This window comes from Panthera tigris, chromosome B1, assembly GCF_018350195.1.
Source record: "Panthera tigris isolate Pti1 chromosome B1, P.tigris_Pti1_mat1.1, whole genome shotgun sequence".
Lineage (NCBI taxonomy): Eukaryota > Metazoa > Chordata > Mammalia > Carnivora > Felidae > Panthera > Panthera tigris.
Window position 1 is genome coordinate 199,788,794 of NC_056663.1, and position 14,424 is coordinate 199,803,217.

The following is a 14,424-nucleotide window of genomic DNA, read 5'->3' on the forward strand; positions in this document are numbered from 1 at the left end:
TGTTTGTTTGTTTGTTTGTTTTTTTGTTTGTTTGTTTTTTTGGGGAGTTATCTCTACGTTCAGACTCCTGACTCCCAAGATCAAGGGTCCCATGTTCTTCTGACTGAGCCAGCCAGGTGCCCCCTATAAGATTATTTTTATCCATCTTCTAATACTTCACGTAAAATATTTCTCCTGTCCTTCATGCTGACAGAACAAAATAGTTTTAGAGTAAAATCACCCATTTAGATTAATACTATGCAATTCTTATTACTCAGGATAAGACGTACTCTCTGAGATCACAACCACTTAGAAAATTATTTAGCTTTCACCACTGTTTGCGACGGTGCGGTTCAAAAGGTACCTTTGTAAAGCAGAGTTGAATTGGGAGGATTCATACAAGTTACCGAAACTTCCTCCTGAGCTGAGTCCTCTAAAGGCTGACGTTGGGGTAACCAGGTTTGCTACATCTGATCATCTACAGAGGTGTGTTCTTTCTGGCTGCCGCCCACCACGCATGCCTCCTGAGGTTTGTTCAGTGCTTCCCGGCAGTGTGTTCTCCTGCTCAGAATCGTCTGTGAGAGCCTAGGCCCCTGGCGTGGGCTCCTGCTGCCTCGTGCTGCCTCGTGCTGCCTCACGTCCTCCACTGCGGGTGTTCATTCTGGCTCACCTTCGTCACCGCGCTCACTGTGCTCCTCCGGGACTGAGGCTGTGACCTGCCCGTGTGTTCATGTCCTGGTACCTAACTGAGCGAGTACGATCACTGGCGGTACCGAATTTCTCTTGAACGGAGTTGAATGCTCAGGCGTTTAAGGAGTGTTCCTTGCCGTCCTGCCCTTGTCCTCTCCCTCTGTTCTCCTCTCCCCTCCCCACCCCTTTGATTTGTTAACCTCTGATCTCTCGAAACTGCTGCCTCGTAGACTGTGGGATAGGACTTTGGAAGTGACCGCTCACGGGTTGTCTTGATCAGGTACCGCTTCGTTATGGCAAGTGGAACGTAATGAGCCTGGTCTAAGGGGTGGGAATACACCTGCAGCACACAGGGGACTCGCGACGCTGAGTGCTGGAGACGCAGGGCCGGAGAAGCGGCCTGAACGGCCAGTAAAATGATGGACAGCCAGAGTCATTTTCTCTAATGAGCCACAATCTCTCCTTCGCTTCTCTCTCTGCTTCTGGGTCATTCCCTCTCGTCTGAAGGCTGGTGGAAGCTGGGACCCAGCACCTGTCACCTAGGGAGAAATACAAGTGGCCGGGAGTCCGCCGGTTTGGATGCGTGGCAAGGAGGGGGCAGAGTTGCCTGGGGGGGGGTCCCGTCCTTGAGCAGGGGCAGTGCTCACACAGAGAAAAGGGGGTGGTCGGATGCTTGCTCAAAAGCCATTTTCTACCCGACCCAGAAGGGAAAGTAATTTGGAGTTTAAAATGCAGGTGCCTTTTTAAAGGAGAGGTTAGTTCAGGTAAATTCTTTGAGCAAATTCCAAAGAAGCTGCTGAGTCATGGTTGGGAGGAGAATGCGAGTTGAGGGTTTCAGTCTGGGAAGGGATCTTATTTCTGCTTTGGACCAGAGTTGCTGTGAAATGACTCTTGCCTTGACTCATGGCGGAGGGAAGCTGAGTGGAAAACAAGGGTGCCGGGAGCGAACGGTCGAAGAATGAGGAGTGTGGGCCCCTGCTCCCCGGCCTGCTGAGCTCTCGGCCGGTTGATGCTGGCCGGGCGTGGCAAGTGCTGGCGGCCCCTTGGTGCGAGGTGGACAGACTCGGTGCGGCGCAGACAGAGGAGGGCGGTTCTTGACATTGTTGCTTTGCAGAAATGCTTTTCTTTGCTGGGAAGCCAAAGCTGGGAGTTTTGTTTACAAACCCAGTGAAGTATACTTGTCCAGTTTCTTCTTATTTTGTAAAATAATTGATGCATTGCTTTTTCCTAATGATTGTTTTTAATCCTATCAACTGAAAATCAGCTGAGGAAATGAACCCGCCAGGCATGTGCCAGGAGCTGGGTACGGGCTTAGGGAACGAAGGAAGCGGAAGAAGGAAGTTCTCAAGCCCCGCCTGCCTTTTTCGGACCGCCCGCTGTGATGTGTGTGCATCAGCACAGCGTCCTCAGGCGGGCTCTCCTGGCTTTTGGGGAGTCAGTGGAAGGAACCTGGGGGGAAAAGTCCTCTTTCTTTGTGGCCTGCAACAACAGAAGGGAAGCACTGTGCATGTTCATAAACTATAGGCTGTATGTCCCCAGGCTTTTCTTTCTAGACTCTGCCTGCTGGCTGCAGTGAAACTAAAGGCACAAAGAGGTCCTTCCTAGGAAATTAGAACGCAAACGTTTTGTTCTCTGTTTGGGCCGCAGTGAGTGTTGGCCTACGGGTGTGATGTTCGTTTCCTAGTACTGAGGAAGGTGACGCACGTGGTTCCGCGCTTTCCCACCCAGCCGCTGCCAGCTGATCGGAATCAAAAGCCGCTAGACAGTTCACAGTCTGACGAAAATGCTAGTGCTGTAACCGCGAGGGTAACCTGAGTGCTGCTGTCGTTCTGTTGGGTAGGCCGGTAGAGGTGAGGTTAAGCGTCACCTGGGAGAGGAGTTCTTTTCTCGTGACTTCCACGCGTGCCTGTGTGGCGATTACAGGTACGGCGTTAGTCGTTGCTGTGAAAGCAGCCGTAGCGTCAGACTCCAGTGCGTCATGGTTGCCGTGGAGAGGCTGACTTCCCCGACTGTGCTTCTCCATGCTCGTGATGGGACTCTGTGTCTCCTTCCGCTTTGTCCCTGCGACAAGTTGTGCCCCACATCACAGCTTTGACCTTATTACCTCAAGGTTTTGTCACAGAGGCATCGCCGAAACAGCACGAAACACAGTTAGGTCAAACTTAACTGTACACGTTGTTAAAATTCGGCAAAGAATTTGGGCGGTTGGTGAGTGTTTATTCCTCCAGGAGATCATGACCCTCACGGGCCTTGCTGTTTGTTAGGTTCTGCTGAAACTGCCTCTGCCAGTTCCCTTTGCTTGCACGTGCAAATAACACACAGTTCTCTGGCCATCCATTTTCTTTTTTTTTTTGAATGTCTATTTTTGAGAGAGTGTGTGTGAGCAGGGAGGGGCAGACAGAAGGGGAGAAAGAGAGGATCCCAAGCAGGCTCTGTGCTGTCGGCACGGAGCCCGACGCGGGGCTTGAACCCACAAACCGTGACATGAGCTGAGCCGAAACCTAGAGTCGGATGCTCACCCGACCGAACCACCCCCCCCACCTTCCCCCAGCCCTTGGCCGTTCATTTTCTGTAGCATGTTTTGCACCTGCTGTGGCTGCAGTTGTAACAGGGCCCGTAATGGGGCTGGTGCAGCTCACACGTCCCCCAAATGTGCTTTTATTAAGTGACGCTTTCCTGAGCTCTCTGTCTCTGTTGTCAGTGGACGTGGCATGTGCCTGAGGTTGAATATATCCAGATCCCTTGCCCCGTTTTAAAAAACATAAAAGAGCGTTGAGGTTTGTTAGCTATCGTTATTTACAATCCTCAAGTTTCATTGGCTCTGCCTTCTCTGTCCCCAGAGTTAAGCCTTTTTATATTGTTTTAGTTTTGTTTTCATAATAAGTAGTTCTATTTCTGCTTGTTTTAATGGAGCTTCTGAAAACTGCACTAAAGGTGGTAGTTCGCCGTCCATCTGGGGGTGTCCTTGGAAGATGAGGAGCTCTGCACCCGGCCGTGGGGGGGCCGCAAGCGAGGCTCAGAGGCAGCATAGCTTTACGTTTTGGGTGTCGCCCTGCCCCACCCACCCCATCGAAGAGCCTCGCAGAGGATTGATGCCCCGGCTACAGCGGGGCCCTTCTTCAGTTGCTCATGTTCTCACACTGACCGAAATCCTCCAGTAAGAGCAATACTCCATCGTAGTATTTGCATATGTGTTGTTCGTAGGCTGTGTCGGGTTGGATATGCAAGATACAAAAACCATGTTCCATGTTTCCTGGCAGTTTACTGTTAAAGTTAATTTTGACGACGTATTTGCACACTGACTTCTGAACTTAACTCATTCTGGATAATAAAACAAGGATCAGAACAATGGTAACTAACATTTTTGGAGCACTTAAAACGTATGAGATTCTGAGCCATGCAAGAGGTGAGGCTGTGCTCCCCCTATAGGCCAGACCCCTGAGAAGCCCGTGGCTAAAGCTAAGAAGGCTCACGGTGGCTGTGTGGTCACAGTCAGCCCTGCCGAAGAAGCCTTGGCCTTATCTCCTCAGTCTAGGTGGAGGGAGGGGCATTCAGGGGCACCTGGAGGCCATTGGGAGGGTTTTGGATCTTCCTCGGGGAGGTGGCAGAGGGCTGGAGGGTCTGGAGCAGAGGCTAGTGTAACCTGACTTTGACACTGATAGGGCCCCATGGGCCGCTGGGCTGGGGGTGGTGGGGGGGCAGGGGAAGACTGAGAAAGCGGTGGTCTGGAAGGTAGAGGACCGTGAGCGCTAGTTGGATTCTAGATATATTTTGAAGGTAGAGCTGACGGCCCCATTTGGAGTGGAGAAGAGGGAGGAACCCAGCGAGGGATAGCCAAGGTTTCTGGTCTGAGCAGCTGCAAGAATGGAATTTTCATGTCTGAGGAAAGGAAATCAGGGAAGAAACACTAATCCGTGGGTGGGTGGGTGGGTGAGGGTGTGAATAGAGCTTTGAATGTGAGCTCCCAGGGAGAGGGCCAAGTGGAGACTCCGGAAGGCGGCCGGGTGGTTCTGGAGGAGGCCGGACAATAGACTGTTGGCTTGTGTGTGTATCTCGCCCAGACCTGGCGCGCTCCTGTCTCTGGGGCCAGGTGGGAAGTTGCATAAGGAAGACAGTAAGGTGCGGTGAGGCCTGTGGGGCACCGGCCCAGCCCCGCACTAGCTGGTTGCGGCCATGGCAGATGTGGTCCTGATGGGGCCAGAACTTCTGAGCTCGCTTTAGGAAAGGTGGGAAATTATGGTTTCTGCAGGAAATTCCTGACTTTTAAATGTCAAGAAGTAAGGGTAGGAGAAAGGCAAGAAAGGGGGAACAGCTGCTATAAAATCTGTGGCTGAGGGGAGTGAGAGGGCAAAACAGAGGCATGTGAGGTGCTGTGGCGTGGGACGTAAAAAGGACCGAGTGCGCGAGGGTGCAGAGGCAGACGGGGGAAGGTACAGAGAATACGGAGCATTGAATAGCCGTGTGCCTGGCTTCGGAAGTAAGTTCTTACAAGCAAAGCCCCCCCTCCCCCCGCTGCGCTCTTTCCCGATGGCGCGTTAGTCCGTCTCTCTCAGGTGCTCCCGCTGTCCTGAACGTGGACTTGTCCTTCCCGTGCATATCTGTATACTTTCACTAAACACTGCTTCGGAGCACACCAGTGGGAGACTTTCACATGTTAACTTTATGTGAGCGGAACCACTCTGCACATATTTTGCAACTTCTTTTAGTCAACATTTTTGAAGTTTTATCTGTGTTTGATAATGCGATTAACTCCTTTTCAGTGCTAAACAGTTGCCCATTGTAAGACCATATAGCTGTTTATTCTTCTGGCAACGGACCTTTCGATTCTGTCCCATTTTTGACTGTTAATAAAGAGTACAGTAGGGAGCACCCTGTACACATGTCCTCCTGCACACGCAGGGCTTTTCTAGAGGCCGTCCGGGGAGCACTCTGTACACGTGTCCTTGTGCACACGCAAGGCTTGTCCGGGGAGCACTCTGCATACGTGTGCCCTCATGCACACACAGGGCTTTTCTGGAGTTGATATGTGGATGTCAGATTGCTGGATTAGAGTCAGGGTGTTTTAACTGTTTTACCATCACGGGCTTTTATTTGGTGAAAGCTACGGGACTAACCAGAAAGATACACTAACCTGTTGTTACGTGCATTCTTTCCTTATGTGCCCACTCTTGGCTTCTTTAAGAGATCGTGCTTTCTGGATTAAAAATAACTGTTAAATTCTGTGTTGAGGAACTGGGCTACTCTTGTGAATTGAACCGTGAGGTGTGAGGAATGGCGTATCCGGACATTTGACCCAGAGCCCAACAAGCCTCTGTGCCTGAATCTCCTTCAGCAAGTCTAGTTGCTACCGGAGGAGCGTGGGTGTCTGAAGGGAAAAGAAACTGCCGTTTCCAAAGGAAAGTAAGCAACAGAACATTTTGCTACACACAGGGTCTGCCTAAGCAAACGAGGTGTGGCGATGGAACAGGAGGGCTGAAGAGCTTTGCTCCAGCTGAAGCGTTCTTGCTTCGTAGACAGTGAGATGGGGGCCCAGAGAAGTCCAATGACTTGTCTGGCGTTGACACGGGACGGCGCGCCTGACGCACCCGGATCACGCACTCCTGGCGTCCCGTTGCCCCGCTAAAGATGATACAGAGCACAGTGAACTTCTTTCTAAGGCTCGGTTAATCTGTTTGATCGTTACTTTCAACAGAGGCTGACATCCTCTACTTTCTGACAAATAACACTCTTTTGCCCGTCGTTCTAAGAAGATGTAGATCTTGTCCTCCCTGGCACGTGACGGGTATGTGACGATATTTATCCAGTGGCTGTCTCTCTTCTCTCACATCGTATTCTAGAGAGCAGATGGACGTGAGAGCTGGAGGCAGCCAGCGGGTAGATTTTTGTAGCTCTTCCTGTGGTCGAGGGCGGGAATCACGGCCCTCATGCAGGTGCCGTGGCAGAAACAGCTTTTCATTTGTTTGGGTTTTTAATGTTTTTCAAATCTTCGGCCGTAGGCCAGGGATGTTTGTTCCGCACAGCCCACGCCTCACCCACCACTTCCTGTTGTGCTGTGCCCGACCGCCTCACCTGTTCCTCTAACTTCCCTGGCTGCCAAAGGCGTAAGCTCGTGAACGCTGGTGTGCGTTCTCCCTGGTCTCCCCTGGTGCTCTTTTGTTTACTGGCTTAACGTGAACTTAGTTCTAAATTTTAAAAAGGTTTTTAAAATGAAAGTGGTCCTTCACAGTGAATCGTCACCAGTAATCCTGCCTCGGTATCTAGTTGGGTTTCCTCCCACGAATCTTCCAACTCTGCTTTCGAAATTAAAACCCGAGATCTGAAAAATTGTAAAAGAGCTCCGTGCCCATGCAGGGTGGGTCTGAGCGGAGGAGCGTCGGCCGTCTGTACCTGGGTTGCTTCCGCATGACAAAATACCCCACAGCTGGGTGACTTACACTAGCCGTCTGGCTTCCTCCCAGTCGTGTGGGTGCGCCAGGGCTCAGCTGGGAGGTTCTTCCGTGGCTGGTCTTGTGTGGGGTCTCACGCTGCTGCAATCCAGTGGCCCTGGGAGCGGAACATCCAGGCTGCTCTCCTCGCTTGTCTGGCCTCTCGGCGGGGAGGCTGGCTGTGACGGCCGCACGGCCAGCGTAGGTCTGTACGTGCAGGGGGCCCGGGAGTTAGCATTCCAAGAGGGTAGGGGTGGGGGGCCCCGGCTGGCTTCCCACCGTGGGTGGGGCCGGCGCTGGGGCCGCGTGCCTGCAGACACGGTTCCTGGGGGCACAGAGTGCTACACTTTTCCATCCTGGTGGGGATGGAGGCAGGCGGGGACACCGGGCTCCCGGGAGGGAGGGTGTGAGATACCTTAATGGAGACGCAGGAGTGAATGAAAGGCGGCGAATTGTCCGAATCGCCGTCCAGCTGCCGCAGCCTTGAGGATGAGGAAGAGACGTTCAGGGGACTGGATGACTTCCTCATGTTCTGAATGTGATAGCACAAGGGTTGGGAGGTGGAGCGGAGGAAATCCCCCGCGGAATTTTCCACACCATTTTCCGGGTGTGGAAAGCGAGTCTGTGGTGGGTGAACGATTTAGGGAGCGTCCCGGGGCGAGCCCTGGGATGGTGTTCAAACCCAGACCTGTTTTGACTCTCACATCACCGTGAGCGGACCGGGCAGCTCGAGGTCCCCGAGTGTCATATTGGTTAGTGACCGCAGGCCTGGGGTGGGAGTGTCTGTCCAGCAGTTAGGAAATTCCCAGTTCAAACCATCTGTCCGTAAAAGGTGAACCTTTGAGTTGGTTAGAATGGCGACAGAAACCTCTGGACGTGGAGAGGAGAGAGAACGGGGTGGGGGAGTGTGTGCGATTGACTGTGTTTCCTTTATGTTGGTGATGAGGAGGATGGCTGGCGTGGAGAGGGCGGAGACGTCCTGAAGATGGGAACCAACGAGAGAATTTGCCGGAAGCAGCGGGACAGTAGCTGCGGAGTCTGACCGAGGCTGGGTCTCCATGGAAAGCCCGGGCCTTTAGCTTTACCCCGAGCTTCTGTGAGAGGGCGTGGCCATGTGGGGGCCCCCTGCCCGGGCAGAATCCAGAGGACTTGGGGTTCTCTGGGTCAGGTTAATTATCTTTCTTACTCCTCCAACCTCAAACTCCAATCAGAGCAAAATTTATTTATTTATTAATGTTTGTTTATTTTTGAGAGAGCACAAGCAGGGGAGGGACGGAGAGAGAGAGGGAGACGCAGAATCGGAAGCAGGCTCTAGGCTGCGAACTGTCAGCACAGAGTCTGATGCGGGGCTCAGACTCATGCATCGTGAGATCACGATCTGAGCCGAAGTCGGACAGTTAACCTACTGAGCCACCCAGGTGCCCCCAGAGCAGAATTTAAAGGCATTTTAGAAATTGGGACTCCAATAGGGAGATTCTGGATAATGAAAAACATCAACAAAATCTAGAAGTGGCATCGACGTTTAGATGACTGATGTGACGGGCATTCCGATGGGGCCTCACGTGTACGTCATCCTCGTTGGGCCTCGAGCCTCTTGAGGGGGAAAGTGTGGTCTCGGGGTCACAGGTAAAGCAGCACATGGGCCCTGCTGCCCGGTGCGCGTGTGGCGGGGTGCGAATTCAGACCCAGGCCGGTGGGACGTGGGAGCCCGTTTCTTAGAAGTAGGCGTTACCACAGTGTAAACCCCCGGAGGACAGGGTCCTGCCTGTCCGTGGGTCACGCCCAGCCCAGGTGTGCTCACGACCGACCCTGCTCGTGACCGTTGGCTGAGCCAGTGATAAAGCAGTGAATGGTCGTGCATTCAGAAACTTGCCAGTCCCCACGTGGGCATCACCAGTTTCCAGATTTGGAGTTCCGGTACTTGAATTTGAGCTGCTCTCACTGTGCGGGGGGGCCTTTTCAAACACGCTCCTGGGATCCTGGGCCATCCCTGTAGGCAGTGCAGTTAGGAACAGCAGTGTGTGAGCTCGGTGGGAACGGTGGCACCTTGGGCACCTACAGCGTGTTCTCCCTCACAGCCGTCACTAAAACCGGTCTCGTTTACTTTATTTCTTCGGACACCACAGGCTCTCAAGTACCCTTGAGTGCCCTCGTGGACGTGGTGTACTCGTAAAACATCTAACAGCTCATATCATCATCGGGAAAGTACGCAGAATTTCTCGCCACCGGCTCCAGGTGAACGCTGAACAGTACCTGCCGGGAGACGACCGGGGACGAGGCTGCTTTTGGTGGCCCTTTCTGTTCCTCAGTTTTCAGGCCTAGCCCAGCGATCTGATGATTATTTTTCACCTAAGCGGGATGCCGCAGTAGTCGGGGAAAGAGGACAGAGCCTGGGGGGTGGCGCGTGCTCGTAGCCGCGTTCGGGAGTAAGCTCCCCGTTTCGTTGCCACGTGGCTAGGAGAGCAGATGCGTATACTTCAAGCTGCCTTGCTGTCCAGAGCGAGTAAACTTCACAGATGTGTGGAGGTAATTTCCAAAACAAAGCATAAAAAAGAAATACCGTGTAGTCACTAGTGAGGATGATCGTTCCGTGTAGAATATTAAATGGCCGGCCGTCGCAGGGACCTGAGCGAAGTTGAATGGTGATCCCGAGAGGCTCGGCCCTCGGCACTGGAGACTGGCGCCAGGTTTAGAAACACAGTGACATAGGCTCGCTGTAGAGAACAGCGTGCAGCGAGCAGCGGGTCAGCTGACACCGGTGTTAGGTTCGTGGTCTGGAGGAAATGGACTAAAACAGCCATATTCATCACACCTTGAACGTTATGGTAAGCAGAGTCTTCCTGATGGAATTATGTGGTCAGAGCAGTGTTTGTGACTAACATTTGCCACGGGTCTTAGGGGTGTTTTTAAGGGAGGGACAGCCCTTCTGTGGCCCATTGCCTGTCGCCCTCTGTCCTGCGTCCCTACTAAAAGCGGTGATATGTCAGGGGTAGAGTGTAACTGGCAGCGTCTACAATTAACCATTTTCACTGCGCCGTTTCCTGCTGTTCAGACTGGAACTGTGTGGTTTCTTGTTTAGGATGTCTGTAATACTTGTGCTGAGTCATTTTGAGTTCAGTGAATGGGGAACAGTTCTATTTTTAGCCCCTCAAGGCCCCATGAGGGCGGCGGGTGGAGCGGAGTCCTGTGCACCTGTCCGGATCGCGCCCACCGGAGAGAGACTCCGTTCCGGTTTAAATAGGACCTCCGACCACTGAGTAAAGGTCCTCGGAAATTCGTCTTCCCTTTTCGTACTCTGTGAAGGACTTTTCTTTCTTCCTGTGAGAAATAGAAAAACTTTCAAGTTTAAAAGTCTTCGTAGCAAACGATTATTTGTTTGTGCGTGTTTCCAGCATCTGTCCCTCCGGGAGCTTTGGCTCTTCTTGTCACCCTCCCAGTTTCAGGCTCTTCTGTGCCCTGCTCGTGACCTTTAAGAGAAGACAAAGCTCTCACACTCGCTCAGGGCCGTGGCTCTGAGTGCTTTCTTGTTTCAGTCGTCAGTGTTCACTGGAGAAAAGAACACAATTGCCTTGTTTTCTCTAGACCATGAGCTCCCAGAGGAGCTGCACGCGATGTTTGTGACTTTTCCCCCCTCTTTGTACTGAGTCCGGTACAAGATTTCCTCACGCAGATATCGAATATTGTTTTTGATGGTGACCGTTGGCCGTACGATGAGTGTTTAGGTCCGTAGGCTGCACCGTGGGTGACATGCCATAGCCCTGGGAAGACCAGCCATTCTGGGCGGTACATTCATACTTTCACATTTTATCAGCAGGTGCTGTTGAGTATACTTTACTCGTAAAATATGTGTACTAAATTGGATCAGCAAACCTGTAGCTTTTCAACTCTTGTGTTGTTTACGTATTGATAACGCATTTCATTTGGAACGTGGAAGATTTGTAAGACCTTTATGTTAAAGCAAGGGTGTACAGATACCTGATTTTTTATATACCTGGCAGTAAACTAATGTGTGTTTTGTTCTCATGCAGAGCTCTGGTATCGAGACTCTGGTGGAGGAGCTCTGCTCCAGACTGAAAGACCTGCAGAGTAAGCAAGGTGAGCGTAGCCCCTGGAGGGCCTGCACACAGTAGGCTGTTTGCGTCCTGCACACAGTAGGCCGTTCGCACCAGGGCCGCGGGCACCAAGGGAGATGGTTGAGGACACCCTAGGATCGGCCAGAGACAGACAAGAAGAGGAAAGTCTTTGTGTTCATTGCGTCTCCATGGCAGCGTCATGCTGTGTCTTCAGCTCTTAGTGGCTTCTGGGTCACCCTTAGCGGTCCCTTGTCGATAGGTCCCTGCTCTCAGAGGAGTCACTTAATCCACGGGCACCCTCACGATGGGGGGATGTTTGGTGTCATGTTCACATCAAAACCCAGGGCTCGGGATCGGGAGCGATATTTCCTCCTTCCCGTCCTTGTCCCCCGTGAATATCTGCCCGTTGACATCAAGGCCTCCGAGGGTGTTGACACTGATTATTTCAGATTTGACAGGAATTTCTGCCTTGACTCTTGGAGGTTTTTTGGAAGGGCAGTCTTTGAAGCTCGTTAAAGTCTTTTCGACTCGTGAATCCTCACGGCTTCTCGGGCCAACTTTTCTGCAAGCCCTTGGAGTGAAAGCTATGTGTTAAAGTTAAGGCTCTTTGTTTTTCTTGCCCTCTTCATGGCCATTTTGCCGCCCAGTGACCCTTGAGCCTTCCTTCCAAGGGCACAGTTTATTTGTTTTTAACCTAAGGCAGTAGGTACCATGAGCTAAGCTGAGAGTATAGCCCTTTGCTTCAGTTTTATTGAAACACAGCCCTTGCTCAGAGATGTTGTAAGAGAGCTGATCGTAATGGATTTTCTTAACAGATTCGTATCGGTTGAGAGGAGTCAGTACAAAGTCCATGAGTGGGGAATTGAGCGAGAAAATAATTTCTGGAATTAAACATGGTCTCTCTCCTTCTGCTGTAATTAATAGGGGATGTCAGTCTGTCAGTCAGGTGCCTCTAGAGCCCTCTGTCAGTGATGAGGCGAACAGCTCTCACCCCTCAGCCCCCCATCAGTATGGTGAAGCTAGAGAATTCCCTCTGGTGCTGTGAAGAAGTAGATCTTTATTGCATAAGAAGACAAATTGCGTATAGAGTTCTTTTCAAGCCACTAAGCCTATATGATTTCCGACTAAAGTTCCTTGAGAAACTTAAAAAAAAAAAAAACAAAACATTTGTTAACTAGATACAAGATCAATCTTTCTGAATTTTTGTTTCATAACAGAAGAGAAGATTCACAAAAAGTTAGAGGGGTCTCCCTCTCCAGAGGCAGAATTATCCCCTACAGCAAAGGATCAAGTGGAAATGTATGTAAGATTGTATTCATTAACAAAATGTGCATGGTTAAAAATCCGACTAATAACTGCTGTGTGCTTTACCGGTTTTGTTCGTTGCCTTGTATTCAGTCTCCCATTTTATAATCCAGGAAACATGTGTTGAGCACTTCTTGTGTGCGTGACACTGAGGAGTCAGAGGTGAATGAGACGGTCCTGTCCTTGTCATACGTACTGAATCAGGATTTGGGAACTGGGTGAGCGAAAGAAACACGGTTGTTACTGACTGTCCACCCAGTGTGCTGTCACACCAGTCCCCGGAGACGGCTGTGAGAAAGTGGGCTCGCCCTTGTTCCGCACGCAGGGAAAGCGGGGTTCCACTGCTGCGTACAAAGAAGTGTGGGCAAGTCATTGACCTTGTCAAGCTTGTTTCCTGAAGGTGCTCTGAGTCCTTTGTTTGTAGATGGCTGGTAAAGTCAGCTGCTTTATAAGTAGAACTTGCTTATTGTACAATTTATTTGAATCTTACGAACTTCTAGAACTTCAGGTGAAAATAGCTTTTATTGGTTGATGTGGACAGGTGCTTGCTGTCCAGTGTGGCCGCCGTAAGTCACGTGTGGCTGTTTAGCACTTGAAATGTGGCCACTTCAAATTGAGATGTGCTGTAAATGTAGAACTCTCACGAGATTTCAAAATTTGGTATAAAAAGGAATGTAAAATATTACATTAATATTTTAAAATACCAATTATATGTTGCAAGGATGATGTTGTGGATATATTTGGTTAAGTAAACTACATCATAGGATTCCCTTTCACCTGTGTTTTCTTGCACTTTTAATGTGACTCCTAGGAGGTTAAAAATTCTCTGTGAGGTTCACGATGTATTCCCCATTAGACAGCTCTGGTAGAGACTGGAAAGGAGAATCAAACATAGGCCCTTCGAAAACATGGCCTTTTGTCACCTCACAAGTGACCTTGACTGTTGCCTCCAGAGTACGGTGCCCTTGGTAGGCAACCCGACTCTAGATTCTTGCTTTGGCAGTCCGTCTTGCTCTGAGATTTGCCGGGACTACCGGCTTCTTGGCAGATTGGAAAGTCATCTTCCTTGTTTTCAGGCCCTGTAGAAGCAGGCTCCATGGCTCTTCCTACCCTGCATTTCCAGTAGTCGCTGGCCTCCTCGGGTTTCGTGTGCACACAGGTTCCTGTGCCTCACAAGTGGTACTCCCCAGACTGCGACGTTTCTGGAACGTCAGGGCTCTGCTGTGGCCCACTTTTCCTAATGGTTCTGGGCCGCACCAGCATCCTCTTTCCCAAACACCCGAGTACCCTTCCTCATCCGTGCCGTGTCTGACTTAATGCCGGGCATGGCTCCTGAGAAAATGTAACGGTGACAACAGTCCCATAATATTCCCGCTCCTCTCGTACATTAATTCCTTTGCTCCTCACAGCTCTGTGAGGCAGGTAAAAGTATTACGTGTGTTTCCTAGGCCGCGGAGACGTTCCGTCACATGCCTGAGGTCACACAGCTAGTCAGGGCAGCGTCAAGGTTCCCAGTCGGGGAGCGTGGCTTCAGAGCTCGTGCGCTCCAGCTTTCAAATTCCTCCCCTCCCCGTGCTCCAAAGGGCCTCGGGAGAGAAGTCCCGTGGCCGCCCTTGTACGGCTGAGAATGCGGACGGGACGGACCGCAGATAACGAGCTTCAAGTCACCAGCATAGTAAGTCACGTGGGCGGAGACTCAGATGCAGCTCTTTCTTACCAAGAGATGACTTGCTTGCCACTGCATTGTATTTGTCCTTTGTGACTTCTCAGTTAAGACCTTAAGGACGAAAACCGTCCTCTTCCCGATATTCTAAATATCCTTCGAGGGCTCGTGTCCGTGCTGAACATAAAGTTGCTCAGGACACGGGACTAAACGTAAGGCGTGTTTCGCTGTGTCGCTCGTTTTTGGCTTTAAAGTTCATGGTTCGTGGGTGACGTCAGTGGTGGCTGTT

At 51.2% G+C, this 14,424-nt stretch overlaps 1 protein-coding gene across 20 annotated transcripts in view; it reads left to right on the top strand.

Annotated features, from left to right (window-relative positions):
* KIAA0232 (KIAA0232 ortholog) overlaps nucleotides 1–14,424 on the top strand; it is an 84,069-nt gene that overhangs the window by 52,690 nt on the left and 16,955 nt on the right. For 17 of the 20 annotated variants that reach the window (XR_006217101.1, XR_006217102.1, XM_042984991.1 and 14 more), the window contains 3 exons: nucleotides 11,123–11,189; nucleotides 12,385–12,466; nucleotides 12,586–12,690. Coding sequence is in view for 17 of the 20 variants with exons in the window: in XM_042984991.1 (XP_042840925.1) it covers nucleotides 11,123–11,189; nucleotides 12,385–12,466; nucleotides 12,586–12,690 (254 nt within the window). In the remaining 3 variants the exon portion in view is untranslated. Of the gene's footprint in view, nucleotides 1–11,120; nucleotides 11,190–12,384; nucleotides 12,467–12,585; nucleotides 12,691–14,424 lie in introns of those variants that run through there. The other 3 variants (XM_042984993.1, XM_042984995.1, XM_042985009.1) reach the window with 2 other exon arrangements.